The sequence below is a fragment of the Cavia porcellus genome, unplaced genomic scaffold, assembly GCF_034190915.1.
Source record: "Cavia porcellus strain 051 isolate PalLab524CR breed Dunkin Hartley unplaced genomic scaffold, mCavPor4.1 scaffold_25, whole genome shotgun sequence".
Taxonomy (NCBI): Eukaryota; Metazoa; Chordata; class Mammalia; order Rodentia; family Caviidae; genus Cavia; species Cavia porcellus.
In genome coordinates this window covers 40,515,612-40,536,209 of record NW_026947508.1, presented here as the reverse complement: position 1 = coordinate 40,536,209, position 20,598 = coordinate 40,515,612, and the positions used below count along the sequence as shown (strand labels likewise).

Sequence of the window (20,598 nt, the reverse complement as noted above, 5' to 3'; positions counted from 1 at the left end):
AAGTGACCTTGCTGCCTCCAAGCAATAGGCAAGACCCAGGTTGAGTTCCATTCATATGCACAACCCCCTCAGACACATGAATAGACACATAAGCCACTCTTGTATACACCCTTTGCAGACACCACACTACCCACACACACATGCACACACATTCATTTCTAGGGTCACAGGAGCCAGCAGTGTGTGTGTTTGAAGATCTAGAGGGGTTAAAGAGAACTCATCTGTGGCACCTATCACTCACAGCCTCCATCCTCTCTCCTCCAGGGAGCCTCTCTACACTCTGATTCCAGAGCTTTCAGCTCTATTTTTCCATCAGCATCCATCCTCAGGAGACTGTCAGTACTAACCTTGGAATACAGTCAGTTCAAGCTCCTCCCAGATGAGTGTCTCACAGGCTCCTTCTGTTAATACTGAAATAGGATCACAGTCTACTCGCATCAGGGGATGTTGACCCTGCCCACACTTAATGACTGCATGGGTGCTGAAGGTCTGGAGAGACTTAGGAAATGGATACAGTTGTGCTCAGAGGCCATCCCGGAGTATAAGATGGTTATGACCTCAAGGCTTAACTCCCACCTAGGTCTATATCTTCTATAAGGTGATCACTGCTGGAGGCATAGCTCCCATTCCACAAAATTGTGATGATTGTGATGATCGTCTTCACTTGTACAGAGAGCAATCTATTGAGATACTGGAACACAGCAGGCTGTTGGTAGCATGAGGTGCAGAACAGACAGCCAAAAGTTATACCCTGGCTAGGTCCTCTGAATTATACTCAGTTGGGCAAGGAGATTTGGATCTTTAGCAGATAGTGTATGGCAGGTCAGCCTGAGTGAAACTTTCTTCTGAGAGTGAAAAAAGCAGTATCCTGAAGGATTTATCTGCCATGGTGCACCCTCAGAGCACCATCGAGACATCACCAAGTTCCAAAATTGGAATTCTTCTCTCCTGTCCCTAACCCCAATCCTGAGTCCTCTTCCTTCTATAACTGTGGTAATTCCTGGACTGCAGGCTCCTAGTGGCCTTACACCTTGAACCCCAGAAGTGCATGAGCTTACAACCATCATGCAGTTGCTGCAGGAGCTGCCAGAAAAGACCTCTAAGTCATCACGTAACCCCATGCTTGAGGCTTTCCTCAAAAATTCTTTGTACCTTCCTACCTCACTCATGACTCAACACCTGATTCAAGGAAGGTTTTCTTTCTCCAGGAAGTCCCCCTCTAATGACAACTCTGCCAAACTTCCCTGGCCTAACTGTGAATTCCCAGAGCATTACATGACTGAGACCTTAATGCTGAGAATGCAAGATGCCACAGAGAATCACTCAGCCAAGGAAGAAGCCCCACAAAACCATCCTGAATATTCTTTGACTTTGGCAATGGGAATTTGCTTTAGAATTACTCGTTATTTTGTATAGTTTTGATTTAGATAATTTTTCTTCATTTTAATTATATTATACATACACAATTAAACATAAAAACACATCTCCATGAGGGACAATTCCCTGAGCCACCCCACAATCACATGCTACCAGGTCATAATCATGAATCCACAGCAAAGCTTCTACTGTATTCACTATGTCACTAAGGCTGCAAAGCACATTTCTCCTACATTTTAGAAAGACTGTTAATTATAGGAGATAAATGACACTTCTTGAGATGAGTCTGTACTCCCCAACTAAGTGAATGAATGAGATCTTGAATATATAGGTAACAAGTATTTGCAGACACTCAACATTTGAGTGGCATTGTCCTCCTGGAGGTTGTCTGTGCCAGTGCCTACTCCCCTCCCAAACAATAAGATTCCTGAAAGCAGAAAGCTACAACTACTCTACATTCATCTGGGAGAGCGGTGCTCAGGGAGAAGGAAGAGCTTGGGCTGACTGGAGCTTTACTCTCTACAGAGTTACTTCCCAGACTCAGGGCGCAGTGACTTCAGGTGGAGGTAGATCCCATTCTTTGAACGCAGAATCAGCTGGGGCAGCTTGATGGGCAGCTGTGAAGGGTCCAGGGAGAACTCAAAGCGAAGCAAACAGAGAGCTGTGACCACCTTCATCTCATTCATGGCAAACTGTTGTCCGATGCAGTTCCTGCAGTGAGCAGTACAGAGAGGCCCTGGGCTGTGAGATATCCAGAGTGATGAACTTCAGTTCTCTTAGTGGCTAACAAAAAATCAGTAACTATTTTTGGATGTATAACTGCTTGATACACTGATTGACCTGGGCTTAAGAAAGAGATCTTGGGAACATAGCGAAAGCCTTAACAGAGTAGCTGCATGATGGGATTCTGGCTTGTGGTCTCTCTTGGAATGACTGCCATCCACCCACTTCCCAGGGAAAAGAATATAATAGCAAGAAGAATATCCCTGAAGCTTTCCATGCATTTAAAAAACTCAATACAGTCTCCTCATCACAGGATATCCCATAAGAATATCTCCCTAATGGCATCTCCCACCTTCTTTCTCAATTCTGGGGAACTGGGGATTTTGGACTCTCCCTACCTGGGCCCAGCAGAGAAGGGTATGAAGGCAAAAGGATGGCGTCCAGATGCATTCTCAGGAGAAAAACGCAGAGGATCGAAGACCTAAGGACACAGGCTTTGCTTAAACACCCACCAAGTCCTGGCATGTGAGAATTCCCATAGCACCCACCCTGTCTGATCTCAATGCACAAACAAGGTACCTCAGGGTCAGGCCACACTGCACTGTTCCTGTGGAGGGCATAGATGTGCAGAGAGATCAGGCTGCCTGTGGAAGAAAGACTTGGTGACCAAATGGGCCTGAAGCAGCTAGTCTTGCCTCCACATAGGACCTGAATGCCCTAGTGTCTACCTAGTGACTAGCCCTGCCTGACCATTGCCAGTAACCTCAAGTTCTTGGCAATACTGTTCTTCAAAGTATTTTTATTGTTACCCTGTCCAGTTCCTGTAGCACCAACATAGAACACAGCACCCGACACAGACATCTATGGCATGAAAAAAGAAAAGGAAATACGAGCCCACCCTACCATAAAGTAGGACAGGCAGAAACCACTATAACCTTTCTGCTGTCCATTAAGTAACTCTCAAGAAGCTATTATTCATAACATTATGCTATCAATAGTAGTCACTACCATTTCATTAGGTAATTGCTCCATGTCAGGTATACTTCTAAACACTCTGTATGAAGCTACTATATACAGTTTTACAAGTTGTATGCAGCCCTGCATTAACTTCAAATTATGCAAATCATGCCCTGAGGTTATCCAAGACACAACCTGAAAGTGCATGGTGCTATGGGGCAGCGTTGGTGAGCTGTGTCTCTTTCATCTTGACAACACCCTTGAAAGGGGGGTACTCTTCTTTTCCTCATTTTATAGATGAGAAAATGAAGATTTAGAGGCAGACAATTAACTTATGTGCTGTGGAGCTAGGATTTGTACCCAGGACTCTCCGAACACAAAGCCTAAGCTTGCCGAGTGTTAGGCAACGTTGCAGGAGGTGTCAAAGGAACATCCAGGAGCCCCTGAATCAACCCCCTAGCCCACCTCCTCCCACCTGCAGGTAGAGAGCGGCCATCCACAAAGTCAACAGGCTTGCTGAGCTGGCGGTACACCTGAGGCACAGGTGGGTAAAGGCGAAAGCACTCCTTGATACACATAGTCAGGTATGTCATCTTGCCCAGATCATCCCTGGCAGAAACACAAGACAGTTTGGAATGATGAGTAATGGGGTCCTGAGGAAAGATGAGACCCACCTCCAACTTCATACCTCACCATGTTGCCTTCCCCTCAGCACCAGCTTACATCCAGGAATTAGAGGGGCCCAAGGGCTACAAGAAGCTGAGCCAGATTAGACAGAAGGTAGCCACTCAGACACATTGATCTGGCTTTACACCCCTCTATCCCATCCCCATCTTCACTGCGAGGAAGGAAAGGGACAGGACCCTAGATGTATGTGCACCCAACTATGAAAGACAAGGTCACTTCTGTGTCTCTCACTGCCACATGGAAACCACCATTAGGGACTGTTGAGGTTCTATTTAGCTTTTCTCTGTGTGACACTGAAAAGGCTCCATTTACAGGGAATGAGGTAAAAGATATGTCCACATTCAGCACTCCAAAAGCTGAAGACCTGGAGGGAGCGGAATCCTCACCTTATTTCCAGGATGGTGCGGAGCTCCTTGGGTGGAGCAGGACAGGTCAGATACCTCTCAACCTCACTCACCACTTGAAGGAGTCCTGGTCCCCTAGGATCTCACGGGCCTCCTCCCTGCAACGCTGCTGGTGTTCCGGGTACAGAGCCATGCAGTAGAGAAACCAGGAGATGCCACTGGTAGTGGTGTCATGACCTTCGAACATGAATGTGTCCACTTCAGCCCTGAGGTCTGCATCAGACAGCTTGATGCCACTTTCATCCTGGGTTAAGATATAACAGGCTCAAGGCTTTGAGGTAGGTTCCAAGAAGTTGGAAGAATAGCTATCAAAAGCAGGTCTGACAAGGGCAGTGAAACCTGCTTAGCAGACTGAGAATAAAAGCCTTCTCCAGGGTCATATCTTTCTTCTAAGCCCACCTTGGATGCCTCCTATTCCATGATTCCCTCCTTGACCCCTCTGGCCAAATGACCTGTGACCTTACCCAGCCCTGACTGTCAGCCCTACTGTCTTGTCACACAGAATGCCACCTACTAGAGGAAGGCATCTCGTCAACATTCATCAACTATAAGTTCCTTCCACTAGACTGTAAGAATCTGAAGGGCAAGGACAAAGTCTTTCCCATCTAAGCATCCTGACACAGGAAGTGACTCAGTGAGTTTATGGAATGGAGGAATAAAGAACTGAATGAAGGAATGAATGAATGAAATCTAAGTTCTAAGATTCTACAATGTCAAGATTCTTGAGGATCTCAGAAGTCTAAAAATGTCTTCAGGTCACCACCATGTGACTCAGGCCCCCAGTTTCAAGATACTGTAGTCTAACACAACATACCCTGCACCTTTGTGCCTTTAGTGATGTATGTTGAGGGGCAAGAATCAAGTTGCTTTTGCTGGGGAAAGAGAGGAGTACTCAATGGTCTCTTCTCATTGGCAGCACTCTCTGCCCTCACAAGATTGTCTGAGGACCCTCTAGGGCAGTAGGTACTTGCCCGAGCACCCAGAAGAATGTCCAGGAAGTCCAGGTGCCTCCGGTGCTGGATCTTCTCTTGCTCCTTCTTATCTTGCAAGACTGCCTTCCGATTCCTGATGACATGATCTAGGCCAGGAGCACAGGTGTCACTCCCTGGGGACTGTCCCCAAAAGGGAGCTAAGGATCTACAATGGGCAAAATGCAGAGGGACCAAGAAGAAAAATGCAGACTTCCTATCAGTAGGCCCCACAGGAAGGTGCACCTGTATGGTCATGAGCTGCCTGGCAGGCCCGCAGGAAGCGACGGCCATGGGGTGTGAGCCAGTAGATGAAGTCATTGTGGTACTGGAAGGAGTCAATGCGCTGCTGCACCAGCAGTGTGAGGTCAGCCACTGTCTGGTAGTAGCTGCTATCCCTGTGTGGCAAGAGTGGAGTGAGAGACTGCTCAGACTCTCATCCAGGGGCGAAGCCCTGTGCAACCCTCTTCCAACCACCATGCCCCGCTTAAGCTCCCTCACTAAGGCACCTCTCCTCTGACCAGGACCGTAAAGCTCTCCCCTCTGAGCTAGCTTGGGGAGGAAGGAGTGTGGTCAACTACAAGGCACCCCCTGACCTGTAGCTCAGGCCACTGTCTCCTTTGCCAAAGGTGCACTTCATGAGTGAGTCCAGTGCCATGTGGCCCACATCACAGAAGATGTCGAAGCTTTTATTCTCACGAGCTTTTTCCTCCCACTTGTCCTAGAGTCCAGGAATAGAAAACAATATGAACACCCACACTGCCCTCCAGGTGCACATCCTGTCCTCCACCACCAAATCCATCTCCACACCCACCCCAGCCTCTACCCTGCCCTGCATCCTGCTGGAATGTGGATTTGGCAGCCTCTGGGTATCAGACTCAGACAGTAGGACCTGGAGATAGATCTCCCACAAGACAGACACCTTCCCCTCCTCAGGGCAACCTAGATATACAAGCAGAAGACTGAGAGATGAGCTCCCCAGCACAGCATGGGGGCAGGGGAAACTACAGTCACACTGGACAGGAGATTCTTGCAATGGAAAAGACTAGCCTGAGTATCTCTGATAATTCTCCAGCCCTGAGACTCTAATTCTAACCTGACATACCACAGTGGTACGCTACAGTAGTAGAACAGAAACACATTTTAGATGTGAAGAGCTTTTCCGATACTCTTAAAAAGTAGACAGTCCTCACTTTTGCAATAGTGGGCACCTTACTGAGGCTTCTTGGACCACTTTGGTTTAGCAAGACAGAGGGCCAGGTGCCCTGGTAGAAACAAGGACCAGGGCTGCCCACACTCTAGGAGCTGCAGCACTCCTATGGTGGTATACAGCAATGGACCACAGGGCAGGAATTTGGCACTGTGGTTACCAGAAGACTATGGACTCAGGGCCACAGGGATCTTTCCCATGTCATCTGCTCTCCCCCATGAGGGAGCAAAGGACTAGCCCAGTAACCCACAGCTCCAGAAGCTGATCATAGGAAGCTCACCAGCATGGCATTTGCAGAGCTTGTGAACACAGCCACATAGGGCTTTAGCACATCATAATGGAAGCCAGGTGTGAGAAGCTTGCGGTGCTTGAACCACTGGCTTCCCTCAAGAACAAGCAGGCCTTTCCCTGGGAAGGAATGATAGAAGGGAGGATCATGAGTCCTACTCCACCTCCAGCAGTTGGGACTAAATTGCATTATCTTCCCTCCCTAAGCCTGGATGCCTCCAGGGTTGGGCTGCCACATCCAATATTACCCCTCCTCCTCCACCCCTAGGCTTCCAGAACCCCAGGCAGTCATTCTCTACTGAGCAAGCTTCTTGCTCAAGGCAGGATGACTCAATTGTGCCTCTTGACTGCACCACAAAATTTGGGCTCTAGGAACTTGTATTAGGTGGCACTGGACCAAGACCAAGAAGATGGGGCTCCCTGGGACAGTCAGGCAGAAAGGAGGCCCGCTGGGCCTTGCTTCTTAAGTTGCTGAGACTCTGGAAAGTCCTTTCAGCTTTAGGACTCAAGAATAATATGCCAAGTCTGGCCTTTGTGTCCTCAAACAGGAATCTATCGACTTCCCCTCCCCACACATCCAGCCATGGAAATGTGTTCCTCTCTTCAAAACTGCCTCAGAATTTCCTAAGCCTTTTTGGTTTTAATCTTTTCTTTTGTTGCCCCTTTGGTAGCTGAAGAGAGACTAAGAATCACTAAAGTTCACAAAAAGACTTCCTTGGTTTGTTCTATGAGTAAATAGCCTTGGGACTGTTTTTCTTACTCCTTCCCTCACTTTTCTCAGATCAGGAAACTGCTGAAGATTCCTAGGGATAATGAGTAAAGGAAGGGCTTTGGAAAAGCACTTGAACTTGGCTCAAGAAAATGCAATGACTCTCACTCACATTAACATCAATCTGCAGGACTCATTCTGACAGGAAAGGCAGCCATTCCCCGCCCAACCTCAACTCCCAGGGGAGGGCGGCTCTCCAGCTACCCAGACAGCTGTGGCCTCAGTCCTGGTCTCAGCCCTTGCCCTAGACAGCACTGCCTTTTAAAATTTCCTGTAGGATCAGCTCTAAAGCCAACTCCTCTAGGAAGCTTTCTTCACATCCATACATTCCCCAGAGCTCTGCCCCTGTCTGGAAAGAAAGGAAAGTAACAGCCCCAGCAGGAAAGTACAGTACCATGTTTCTCTTCCCCTGCCAGCCAGGAGCTTAGGACCAACTGAGCATGGCTGGGCCAGCCAGTATCCTGGTCACCAGTACCAAAGCTGGGAAGGGAAAGGAATGGAAGGGAACGGGAGGGGAGGGGACAGGAGAGGAGAAAAGGGGAGAGGAGGGAAAGAAAGGGAGAGGAAAACAGATGCTCACTCACCAATCCACTGGAGGAAGAAACTATACACATCTGGAGCCTTTGGGTCTGCAAGAGATGGAGAAGTGAGTTAAAAAGGGGACCTGTCAGGACAGGGGCTTTCCAGAGGTGGCTCACTGATGAATGGGGTGGTGCTCTTGATCATTTTCTACCCAGATATAGGACACAAGCCCTGGTCTCCTCCCCACATCATGTTCGGAGCCTTTTGCCCTCAGGAAGACTCACCCTCTTCCAGAGATATCTCACCTCCTCGGCTGTACACAGCTTTGGCATAGTCAGGCTCATAGATGTTCAGGAAGCCAAGAAATGGTCCCACCCAGAGTGGGAAGGCATGAGGGAACTGGTGGGCCCAGGACACCATCTTGTCCAAGCTTCCCGTCTTCTGGATCTGAAATGACAGAAGGTCAGGACCCCTGAGGAACTGAGTCACCATCCAGGTCCCTGGTTCCTGGACAGGGAAAAGGAGGAGGCTGCCTAGACAGCCTCCAGGGCTTTCCTCCTTCCTCCTGTACCCCTTCTCTCCAGCCCCAATCCTTGTCTTCCCCCAAGCACTAGCCCTAAGGGCCTTCAGGATTTGGCTTTCTTTGGTCCCCTGCTGAGACAGAAGGTAGGGCTGGCTAAACTTGGCTGAGAAAGGAGGTAGCACAAGAACCCAGGTCACATTTGCAGAACAGTTTCCAAACCCCTGCTCATAAACTTCTTGTAAGAACATCTCATGAAGCCTTCAATCCAATGGCCCAAAACTGATAGCCGTCTGAGGAATGGATGATACAAAAAGGATGCTCCATGCTGCGTTGTGCTCTAGCGTGGTGGCCCACACTCACGCTGTAGGGTGTACTTCTTTTCTTACTTTTATTTAGCCCAAACCTGCTCTACAGACTCTGGTTTTTTTCCCTTCTTTTAATAAAACTTTGCTATGGTTTGTGCTTGTTTTGACTAATTCTTTGCTCAGGGAGGAAAGAACTTAGAAACTACCTCTAGAAGAAGACTCCAGCATCCAAAACCTAGAAACACATCTACTAGTTGTACCTTCTCTGGGCAGTCCTCTCTGCCCAGACCCTTTGTACAGTTTGGAATAATCTCCCCATAGACAGATTCATCCCTCCAAATCAACCCAAAATGGTTGTAAGGTTTCTCATCACCCTGAGCACACAATGTCAGGAAGAACACACAGGAATAAAAATCATCTCCACTCACAGGCAAAGAGAAACTTCTGATGTCTCTGCCTCCTTTTTAGCTGATAGCCCTGGCAGTGCTCCCTCCCCTTATGTCTCTTCTATTTTTCCATCTGTCTCCTGGGTTTTCCTTACCAACTTTCTGATCACCATGGTCACTCCCCTTCTCTCTCACATCCAGGGAGCTTAAGATACCATGGTAGGTAATGTTTTAAATTAAAAAAAAAAAAACAGACTCTAAGATCTTGAAGGTGGAAAGAACCTATAGCTTATCTCATTCATTTGAGTCCCACTTCCCTCCTTACTGGCCATGCTGTGCCCTTCTGAAACTTCCCTACTATAGAGACCCTGACTTCACATTAACCTTGACCTTGGACACTTACAGGTTGCCATGGTCTTCCTGGGTCCAGCTTTCTCCTGTGTTTCCCATTTTGCCCTGTGAGTTCTTGGCTGCCCCAAGAACCTAAGAACAGTAAGAATACCTCCCAGGATTCCCTGACCACACTTCTGTAGTGCAGCCCCTCCAAAAGAACAATGATTTCTTCCTTTCAGATTTCGTATGGCTGCAGGCCAGCTCCTCTGGACTATATAACAGGATGTCTCAGACTTATCCTCACATGTCCTGAGCTGGGACACTTACTAGGAGGGCTGGGCCAACTTGTTTTTCTCCACAAGTAACAAAACAGGGAATGCACAGGGTATAAGATCATTCACTGACCTCAGCTTTCCAGCTCCACCCTCCTCGTCCTCTCATTTGCCCTCTTTGTTGACTCTTCTAGGAATGTATAATGACAGGGAATGAATGAACAAGCACATGTCACTCCTCTGCTCCCCAGAAGTCTAAAATTTGCTCCAAGAATAAAATCGGAAAAAGCATAAACACTATCCAGACAAACCATGAACTCATTTTGTAAGTGGCAGTAGTACAACCCAAAGGGAACTATTCCAGCTGAGTCAGGGACTCTGAATGAGGCTCTTCCTCCTGGCCAGATGACCCGAAGCTCAGTTGGCCAGTGTCTAAGGAACAAGATGTTTATGGCTGCTTGATAACAAAAACAAACTGCCTGCAAAGTAGGGGTAGCCATTTAGAAAAACAATAGTCGTAGAGGGAATAGGAATTTTCCTCTTCCTCAACATTTTGAAATCCCTGGAAGCAAATCATATTAATCTCAGATTCTCAGTACCAGCTGTTGTCTGACCCAGTACTTCTACCATATGAAAATCGCTATCTCCCAAGTTCAGACAGCTTTAGCAACAGCAAATTTATTGCTTTTCAAAACAGCCACCTTTGAACTCTTAAAATTCTTAACAAGACTTCTTAATCACTGGACTAAAAGCCACCTCCCTGGAGCCTTCCCCATGATCTTCCAAGGTCACTCAGGATGACACTGTCCAAGGAAGCCGTGCAGGGATCTGCCTGGACCTGCTGTCCTCCAGCACGGACATCCCAAGGTGCATTCTGCTGCATTAGTCTAGATTTTCTTCCCACTGTGGATACTTTATCACCACACACAAGATCATGGCTCAGCACATACTTGAGCTCAAGTCAGTGTCAAGATTTTAAATAAAACTAGAGAACTAAAAGCACTTGCCAATAAGAATCAACCAAAATCCAAAAGAAGCAACATCTCTGAAATAACTATTAAGATTTGATTTACACAAGCCACCAGTAATTCAGCTGTAGGATTGAGCAGATATATAAAAGAGGCGTTCTAAGGTATAAGGTTTCAAGAACTAGAGGCATTATAGAGAAGTGGCTATAGCCCACTCTGTTAACAAACAGGTGCCTTCATCCTCCATTCCCCCTTTCAGAGACAAATGTACACATGAACTTGAATATGCAAGTTGCAGAAAGAACCTCCAGCTCAATAGAAAGACCAAAAGGGCTTTGAGTGAAATCTATATGGGCCACTGTGACTCTCCTAGCCACCATGTTTCAGCTAAGAAGTGACAATGGGGGTCTTAGTTACTTTTCTCATTCTTGAGACAAAATACCTGACAACCTAAGTTAAAGGATAAAAGATTTATTTAGTTCACTGTTTGTAGAGGTTTCAATTCGTAGTTAACCAATTCTAAGGCGGAGGCAGAGGAGCATCCCAGAGGAGAAAAAAAACAATTTGTGGCATAGAAGGCCGGAAGCAGCAAAAGCAGTAAGCAGCAAGTGACAAGTGACCCTAGCAGCCCTCTTTCTGTCCCTTATATTTTGTCCAGGCTACTTGTCCTAAGGGCAGGTAGCACTCACACCCAGGATGAGTCTTCCCATTACCCACTCCCACACTATGCCAACCAGCCAGTGGACTAATTTAGTAACCACACCCCCTTGGCCCCAGCATCACACACTCTAGATCTAGCCACCTCTGAAAAACCCCACCTATGACCACAGGAGGCTTTGGGGTTACATTTAGATGCAAGCCATAACAATGGGCCTTCACACAACTGGCATCTCAACCAGGGCTTTCAATTCCAAAGCTTGTGTTCTGAATCCCTTGCCTCTCCTGTCTTCAGGATCCAATGGTAGACTGTAGCTCCTGGAGTGACTTAGGTGGGACCAGAGTTCAGGGGAACCTAAAGAGTCAGGAAAGCAAGGAGCCCAAGAAATACCTGAGTCAACAGAGATGTAGTCATTGATCCTTAGCCTATGTGAGTGACCTTGCTGCCATGAGTTGGCGTGCCAAAAGAATAATAAATATTCTCCATGTCAGGCATTGCTAGTTCCTAGGGAAACCATGGTAAACAAAACTTGCCTATCCTCCAAATGTAAATAGCAAGTGAGGAGAAAGGAAACAAACAAGAATTGAATACACTAATAATAGAATTTCAGTCAATGATAACTCCAGGAACAAAAATAAAGAGAACAAAAGGGCAGGGCTGCTTGGAATTCAGAGAAGTCAAAGAAGACCTTGCTGAGGTGTCATTTGAGCAAAGATAGGCAGAAACACCTTTGAGAAAGGCTGGTAACATTGGCCACAATCTGTTCCTCAAAAATACTTCTCTTTCCATGACTACTGTCACCACCACCACCACCACCCCTGTCCCCTGCTCCCTTTTCCCACTGACGAGTCTTGATCTATTTCACAGAGAAAATAGAAGTCATCAATAGACGCCCTAAAAGTCAGCTGCCAAACCTGAAGAACTACTTGACCGGCACCCAGCCTTTTCACCTGTCTTCCTGTTCCAGAAAAGGGTGTCTGGGGCCTCATCCAAGTCCAGGCCCCTTGGAGTCCTCCTTCCCCCTCCCTTCATCCCCCTACATCATCACAGTCTCCCCTTCTTTGCTAAATCCTTCCCACCCACATTTAAAACATGTTCAAGCCTTTACCAACTAGAAAAAAGACACAGGGGTTAGGAGACAAACCTCCCTTGGTCCTGCTTCCACCTATTTCAGCTAGCACTCAGTTTTCCTCCCCCCTTCAAAACCTAAATTTTGGGCCAGGCATAGTGTCACACACCTGTTGTCCCAGTACTTGGGGGGCTGAGGCACAAGGATCTCCATGAGTTCAAGGCTAGCCTGCACTGCACAGTGAGATCCTGTCTTTTATTTTTCTTTTCATCTTTTTGTGGCAGGGTCTTGCTGTGCAATCTGCACTGCCTTGAACTCACTCTGTAGCCCAGGCTGGCCTCGAACTCACAGTGACCCTCCTGCTTCAGCCTCCCGAGTGCTCGGATTCCAGCCATGTGCCATCATCCCTGGCAGAGACCTCATCTTAAAAAACAAATTTTTTAAAAAAGGAAAGAAAGAAAAAAAAGAAAGACACCAAACTTCTCAAAGGGATTCCTCATGCTCTAGCCCTCACCTCCTCACCCGCTCAGTGCCCTCCTGTTACTAAGCTCTGAAGTCTGCCAGCTTCTGTGCCATAAGTGACTCTCCTTTTCTTGCTCTCTCCTAGATCACCCCCCTTCTCCTCATTCCCTATCCATACATTATCCTCCAGGATGATGCTCTCCTACATCCTGCTCTTGGCCTTTCCCCATCCTGCACCTTCTTCCTGGAGCCTTCATCTTTTCCTGTGGGCTTCTTTTGCAACCTACCTGCCAATGATTCCTCACTGGATAGCCCATCCCAGCTGATTTTTCTTCCAAACCCAGAAGGATCATCAAAACCCCCTAGATGTCAATATATGACATCCTACAGGCTCCTGAGACCTGGCATTTTGAGCCTCAAGTGCATACATGTGTTTACACACATCTCATTTGCCCACAAAATCTGCCCTCCTCCTAACTCTAGGAATAATGTCATTACTTATCTCAGTACCAGCTACTAATACAGGATGTGATTTTCTCCCAGATTTGTAGCCCTGCTAAAGGGGAGCCCTTGTGATGGCTGACCCTTCCTGCTGCAGACCCACCAAGTAACTTTTACTTTGAGATCAGCAAGGTAGACTTAAGAGAACCAGATGTAGCAGCTCCCAGAAAGAAGCTCCCACCGCAAAGCTCTACAAATTGAGCACTCAACTCTCCCACATCCAGACACTGAAAGATTCTGACAGGCCTCAGTATCCTCCTCCTGTTACTCCTCCTCCTCCTCCTCCTCCACCTCCTCCTCCTCCTCCTCCTCCTCCTCCTCCTCCTCCTCCTCCTCCTCCTTCTCAGCCTCAAATCTCCACATTTGAATTGACACAGAGGAATTCATTCCTCTTGGTTACAGTCCTTCAAATTCCATCCCTCAAGGATGGAGCCTTGAGGATGGAGTCCTTCAAATTCCATCCCTCAAGAATGGCTCCTTGAGCCATTCCATGGCTCAAGGAGTTCTTTTCTCTTTTTAGGTAGATTGCCAAATTATGCGCTGAGCTAGCCATATTGATGCCCCAGGTTAATGAAGTTCCAAGGAAAATTTTTGTCCCCTTTTCCTGATGAGTGAAAGGGACTTCAATGACACCCTCACATCTATGGCAGAAGCCTTCTATGCCCATTACAACAGTCCTAGCCTACTCTATTCCCCATTCCTCTGCATCCCACTGGCCAATCAAAGTCTGCCTGGATTGGCTCCATCCAAGAACCCTCCCTCCTATTTACTTTCCACCTTGCCTCCTGTTTGCCCTCTGTCAATCTGTCCACCACCCTAAACCAATGTGACCTTTCTCAAGTCTGAGTCTGACCTCATCTCTTTCATAATTGCTCTCACAAAAAAGCAAAGGCTTTTGGACTAATGTACGTGGGCTGAACGTGTAGAAAGATCATGTAGAAAGTGAAATTCCCTTTCTACCTCCACCTTCTTCCTCTCTATTCTGTCCTCCCTCTTACCAGTCCAAATATGTTAAGCAGTTGACACAAGCACGGACTACCTCAAAAATCAAATTGAAGTCCTAAGCAGATAATACTCTCTCCAGGTTTTGTGTCTGTTCACAGGCAGCCTCTTCTGCCTTTGCTTCTGCACTTCTCCAGGCTGCTGTTTCCGACCTCTTGGGGATCATCTCAGCACCACCTCCCAGGACTTCTCCTGATTACCGGGCTAAAGGCTCCCTTCTCTAAGCCCCAAATTTGTGTGTCTCCCATTCCTTTCTCAGGTCCAGTTCCTTAGGGAACTCTTTGCCTTATTTCTTCATCCTCTGGTGTCAGTACAAGGTCAGACATGGACTTGCTGATCAGGCAAGGCCAGATTAAGTGGAAAAACAAAAAGTCAAAGACTAAACTGATTTGAGAAGAAAGAAAAGGACAAAATGAGCAAATATCTCAGGGTGTTTTGCTTTAAGAATTTCTCTCCACAATGGTTTAGCATTTGATATTTATCTGTCCAGCACCTTGCCTAGTGATTATTCTTATAACTCTAAACCAGCAAGGTAAAGATGATTGCTGTATCTTCACTTAATCAACAAAGAAATAGAAGCATAGAGTAGGGAAAATAACCTATCAAACAAGGCACAGCAAAGGTCATGATCAATGTTTGCTGAATAAAATTATTCAAAGTTCTTTCTACCCAACACAAGAGCGAAGGACAATCCCAGTGGTGAGTAAGGCTGTGGAAGCCTCAAGGATCTCAGGGGATAGCTTTTCCTTGGGCTGGAAACTGGCATTTCATACACACACAAACTGGGAAAGAGAAAGAGGCAGAGACAGAGAGAGAGAAACACAGACAAGAGACACAGAGAAAAAGAGACAGAGATAGACAGACAGACAGAGATACAGAGACAGAGACAGAAACAGAGACAGAGACACAGACAGAAACAGATCAAATTTGCCTGCCCCAGTGTTAGGCCAACAATAAGTACCTTGTATACACACAAGTCCCCTTCAACCTCAGAGTGGAATGAGGAGAATGCTGCAAGAACAGAACATGCCCCTGCCTCGTGGGGCCACATTCTGCAAGCTGAGTAAGATGACAAATAGATACTACCAGGGCTTCAGGGGTAAAAGTAGACCAAAAAGAGAGAAATTAATCCTGATGGACAGCTCTTCCTCACCCTGAGGGCCTTTACCCACCAACCTTCTTCCTTCTTTCCCAATTCCCAATTCCTTCTTTCCCCTCACTGGGCCTAGGAATCAAATTTGTTGCCACTTGTTATGGCCTGGTCATGTCCTGAATTAAAATGTGGACATCCTGAGACCAGCCTTGATTCAATTACTAAGTCATTAAATGGATTTGGGCAACACTTTGTCCCCTCTAAACCCCAACTTCCTCGTATTTACATTAAGGACACTAATCCTCAAGCTTCCCTCCCCATTTCTCAGGTTCAGGTGTACACCCAACCTTCAGTACAAGTGCCAAGTCCAGAAGGAATGCAGTGCTATTTTGCTTGAAGGGTCCCTAGGAAACTTTTTATGATGCTTAAGTGCAGCCACCCTTCTCATCTTTTCATGCCTTCTGGGTGCCAATAAAAAGCACTTTAGACAATTTTGTTAGAGCCAAGAGGCCAAGGTGAGGCTATGTTTTAGTCCTGTCACATAGTTCCAAAGTAGAGGTGCAGGGGTCACTGCAGGGAAGAGGGTAGGATACTCCAGCACAGAATTGTGGGGAGATCAAGACCCCTGCACTAGGGAAGCTCACTGGCTGAAGACAAAACCACCTCTGATTGAGGCAGGTAGTAGTGGGAGTGAGTACAAGAAGAAGGGAATTGAAAGTCTCCCAAATGCTTCTTGTACCCATTAGGGTCAGGTTTCAGCCTCCCTATGATTCTCCTTCCATGTTTGGCAGACTCTTCCCAAACCTTTTGACCCTTCATTTATTTGTCTGTCACTTGCTTTCTCCTCTGTGGATACCCCTCCCTACACTCCAGCATTCCTTTTTGTTTCTTTTGGCAGTATGTCTTCTGTGCCAGACTTTATGCTGGACCTGGAGGACACAGGAATAAATCAAACCAGATCTCCATTCTCTAGAAGTCACAGACTGGTATAGAAGATGGACAAGTACTGAGATGAAAAGAACAGAGCTGATATGGAATCCTGAGAGCCACTTCACCCAGCCTAAGGGCAGGGAAGGCTCTGAAGTATGCTTTCTCCCACAGATAGCAAGCTCCTTGAGAGCCCAGGCAGGGTCTGATTCTCCCCCCAGCTCACCTGTTTTTTCCTGAATATTCCTAGATGCTTATAGGTTCCCTATCCATGAAGGATTATCCCTTGGAGCAGAATAAACCTAAAGGTCAGTCCCACATCCTATGTCAATCGCAGAAGGAGGCAACTCCCCAAATCGAGAGTGAGAAAAGAGGATTCAGGAGGTAGGAGCAGGAAGCATGATTTGCAAGAACGCTTAGTTGTTGGGGTCTATCTATATCTGGGTTTCCAAACCAGGCTTCAGATTTGAACATGTGGAGAGGTTTTTTTTTAACTCAGGCTCCTAAACTGGGTGTGGTAGCACACACCTGTAATCCCAGCACTTGGGGGTAGGGGCTTGAAGTAGGAGTATCCTTGTGAGTTAACAACCAGCCTGGGCTACAAAGTGAGCTCAAGGCCAACATTAACTGAATAGCGAGAACTTTTTTCAAAAAAAGATAAAAAGTAAGTAAGTACATGCATACATAGATACATACGCAAAGTTTAAAAATAGAAAATAAACTCAGTCTCCTAGTCCTATTCTGACAAATTAGAATTTCCAGGTGCTGGCGGCCCAGGATTTTGTTTCTCCATGGACTCCAATTCCTTGCCCTGTGTTCAGAAACTACTGATCTAGGCCCCTATGACCAAAGACATACCTCAGAGTAGATGATAAGATGGTCCCTAAAAGGAAGACAAGCCTGAATCGGAACCTAGGAAAATGCCATGACTCCAGAACCAACCAGAAGTATGGCAAAGAAAATCTCCTCCTTTGGGAAATACCAGCCTCCTGGACACTGGGAGATCTGTGTGGCTGCACTTACCTCTGCCTTCACTTTCATTTTCTGCCTGAGAAATGGAAATATTACATTACAGAGGGGAAAGAGGATGCTCATGACACTAAACATGATTTTCTAGTCCTATGTGACGATTAGGGCTTTGGGTTCTCCCCTGTGTTGACATGGAGCCTTTGGTACAAACTTGTCTGAAAATTGAGCTTCAGAATAATGGGAAGGAATCTGGTCTGTTTGGGCACCTACTTTGACATGCTTGCTACTTCTGGCATCAACTCAAAAAGCAGGAGTGAGGAAGCAGTTCCAGACAGAACTCTGATAGAAACCGCAGCTCCCAGGATGTGGGCTTCTACCCAGGTTGATGATGTCCCTCCAAAGCCCCCAAAGGATTAAGCCTGATTCTTTAAGGAAAGAAAGCCGTCTCCTTTCTCCACCCTTCCCCACATACCTCGAGGGCATGCCCAAAGAGCCAGTGGGTTGGGGGTCCCGGGAAGTTGTCCATGGCCTTGGCCAACTTGTGTCTCCGCAGCAGCAGGTGAAAAAGCTTGAGGAAGACTATGGCCAAGATCACTCCAGAAGCCCACAGGCTCAGGTAGGAGAGGCTTGGGGAGAGAAACGTGGGTGCCATGGCTAAAGTTTCCGTGCCTGAATTCTGCCAGCCTCCAGCTTCCTTTATATTCCCTTAAACACTAGACCCAGGCACCCTGCCAGTTCCACCCCTAGCCACACCCAGCGCCAGCAGCAGCCCAGGCTGGGCAGAGTTCCATAGCAAGGAGACAATAATCTCAAAAACAGTAACCAAAGGAGGGGTCCTAGCAGACTTCTCCCAAAATTTGCTTGAAGAGAAATCTAGTAGAACTTCAAAGAAATCAGAAATGTCATCTCATCGTGATTCTTGGAGGAGTAAAGAGACAGGAATTCCTGAGATAATTTTTGTACTCTAAGAAAATAGCTTCCTTATATGTGTATTATAGCAAACCTATAAAGTGGCTTACTAAATGTGTTTCTTTTAATCCTTTTTCCCTAACTGATATGTTAAGTGACCTAATTGATATGTTGAGCAACACTCTGCTCTGTAAAGAATTGCAAGAATCTCACCTAATTGATATGTTAACCATTGTTGCCCTCTACAAACTACAGAAGTTGTGCTAAAACAAGCTAACAAGGGTTGTTAATCACTGTTAGGTGCCTCTATTCTCCGCTAAAGAGCTAAAGAAAACTAGAAGGGCCCATTAATTTACATTTGTTTAAAGTAACCTGGTTGTGTACAGAGAGATTTGCATGTGAGTTTAACCCTTTACCCTGACCTTGACATATAACTGCCATTTTCTGTTCTGTATGGCGCCTTATTGCCTCCCTCTCCCCTCACCTATCTATCTAGGCCATAAAGAATTTGGGTTTCTGGTGACCTCCTCCCGACCCGGTGATGATCTGTCATAAAATGAGCCTGCCCCAAAGTTTAAGAACTGTTTAGCTTCAAAGAAATTCCTGGGAAATACTATGGCCCAAACCCCAATCGGTGCTTTCCTTTTGTTCTGTATGCATCAAATGAGTTAGATATCAGATGTTTGTAAAACTTAAGTTTCAGCTTCTTGTAACTCTTGACCTCTTCACACCCACTAGCGAAAATGAGCTGTCCTGGGATAATTAACTCTCCACTTTCTTCCCCAAATATTGCTGCAGATGTGCCACTCCAAGATAATGTCAGTCTGTAGGATGGGAGTAATTTGAGAAACACCAGGAACTCCCGAGATTGTCAGAGCTAAGTGGACAGTAATACAGTTTCCAGACTCAGGTCAACAAGTTTGATGGCTCTGCAGGTTTCATTGTTTCCCCCCACACTAGTAACTAAAGATGAGATTAGCAACTACTAAAATAGATGCAAGTTTCTTTGCCTATAACACATTGAAATTATCTCCATGGCTTTCTTTTTCAACAGAAGTCTTTTTTTTTTTTTTTTCTTGATGGCCAAACTAAAACCATTGGTTGGACACTGCAGAGAGGCACATTTTAGCTCTGAGAATCACTCTGTCAAGATGACTGGGTGTGAGAAGCCAGTGAGGTAGGAATGAGGAGTCATCTGCTTCTCAGTCTCTAGCGCTACCGATAGGGTCAGCCTATCCTTTGCTCTAGAAGTACAGGTGGCTACCAAGCTTTAGCTGGTAAGTAGAGAGACTGTTACTGCTTCTAAGAAATAGACCTTGAGTTCTGGGCTTGGTTTTAGCAGGGGAAGATATGCTGCATTTCTGAGAATGCAAATAACATATTCTGCTGATTCTTTCTGACTCACAATCTGCCAACACTAGTTGAGATTCAAAACCTTCCACCATAAACAGCTGAAAGTTGTGCCTTCTGCTACCTTCCTGCCCAGGCTTGTCATGTCTAAAGGACCAATCAGTGTATTAATAGCTCCCTCTCCTCATAATGGGTGGAGTCTTAAGCAGGCTCCATCCTCACGAGTTAGAGTCTCCACAAATAGAAAGACGGAAGGCTTTTCCGGGAACCCACCACTGACTACGCCTGTTCCTCCGCTCAAGGTCCCCCCCACAGCTTCCTGAAACTTGCAAGATGAAGAGGAAATTTCCTTACTTCTCTTTTGGAAGCTCCATGTGGATTCAACAGTTTTCTGACAGGTCCATCCCCTTTGTGTTTCTTTCTATTTAAAAAATTTTATCTTTATTAGCATTTGTTCGCAGTAAATAATGATTATATCCACCATCGGGGAGGTTGGTACATGTACATAACACTTCTTAATTCTGTTTTCATTCATTTCCACTTCACTGCATTCCCCCTCCCTCTGTCTCTTTGTCATCTTCCCTTTTGCAAAAGCCCTATCTCCTTGTTTCCTATTATCTATCTTTTAATTTGCTCCTTCATTTATGTATACTATGGATTTCTCATATAAGAGGAACCATGCAATATTTATAAGCTTGAGTGTCTGATTATTTCACTTAACATCGTGGTTTCAAGCTGAATCTATTTTTCTACAAATTTATCCTTCTTTGTGGCAGACTAGTACTCCCTTGTATATAAATACCATATTTTTTATTCAGTCATCTGTTCATGAACATATAGGCCTCTTCCAAGAAAGAGCTATTATGAGTTGTGCTGCTATACACGTAGGTATGTATCAATCATTGTAATATGATACTCTTTCGGGAAGATACCTAGAAGGGAAATATCTGAGTCAAATGAAATTCC

General features: G+C 46.1%; 1 protein-coding gene across 3 annotated transcripts; it reads right to left on the bottom strand.

Annotated features, from left to right (window-relative positions):
• Positions 1-1,416: 1,416 nt before the first annotated feature.
• LOC100729591 (cytochrome P450 4B1) lies at positions 1,417-18,068 on the bottom strand. Of its 3 annotated transcripts, none has more exons than XM_013144213.2 (12): positions 17,846-18,066; positions 8,211-8,352; positions 7,968-8,012; positions 6,607-6,734; positions 5,713-5,837; positions 5,363-5,514; positions 5,120-5,226; positions 4,202-4,392; positions 3,533-3,666; positions 2,680-2,744; positions 2,499-2,581; positions 1,417-2,088 (listed from the first exon to the last, which is right to left on the bottom strand). In XM_013144213.2, exons 1-12 carry the CDS (start codon positions 18,023-18,025, stop codon positions 1,905-1,907), a joined length of 1,536 nt encoding a protein of 511 aa, XP_012999667.2. In that variant the 5' UTR covers positions 18,026-18,066; the 3' UTR covers positions 1,417-1,904. The 3 variants fall into 3 exon arrangements, with proteins under 3 accessions (XP_012999667.2, XP_063092480.1, XP_063092479.1); XM_063236410.1 differs by lacking the exon at positions 17,846-18,066 and adding an exon at positions 9,858-9,908; XM_063236409.1 differs by lacking the exon at positions 5,363-5,514 and having other exon boundaries at positions 5,120-5,285; positions 17,846-18,068.
• Between the last annotated feature and the right edge of the window lie 2,530 nt (positions 18,069-20,598).

What these genes read in the sequence shown, in the direction of transcription:
- LOC100729591 (XM_013144213.2), bottom strand. Translation starts at nt 18,025, where the DNA reads ATGGCACCCACGTTTCTCTCCCCAAGCCTCTCCTACCTGAGCCTGTGG. An exon ending in GACAGTGGCCTGAGCTACAG is followed by an intron (nt 5,515 to 5,712) that starts GTCAGGGGGTGC and finishes CTTGCCACACAG; the next exon opens with GGATAGCAGCTACTACCAGA. An exon ending in TGGCCGCTCTCTACCTGCAG is followed by an intron (nt 2,745 to 3,532) that starts GTGGGAGGAGGT and finishes TTTCTTCCACAG; the next exon opens with GCAGCCTGATCTCTCTGCAC.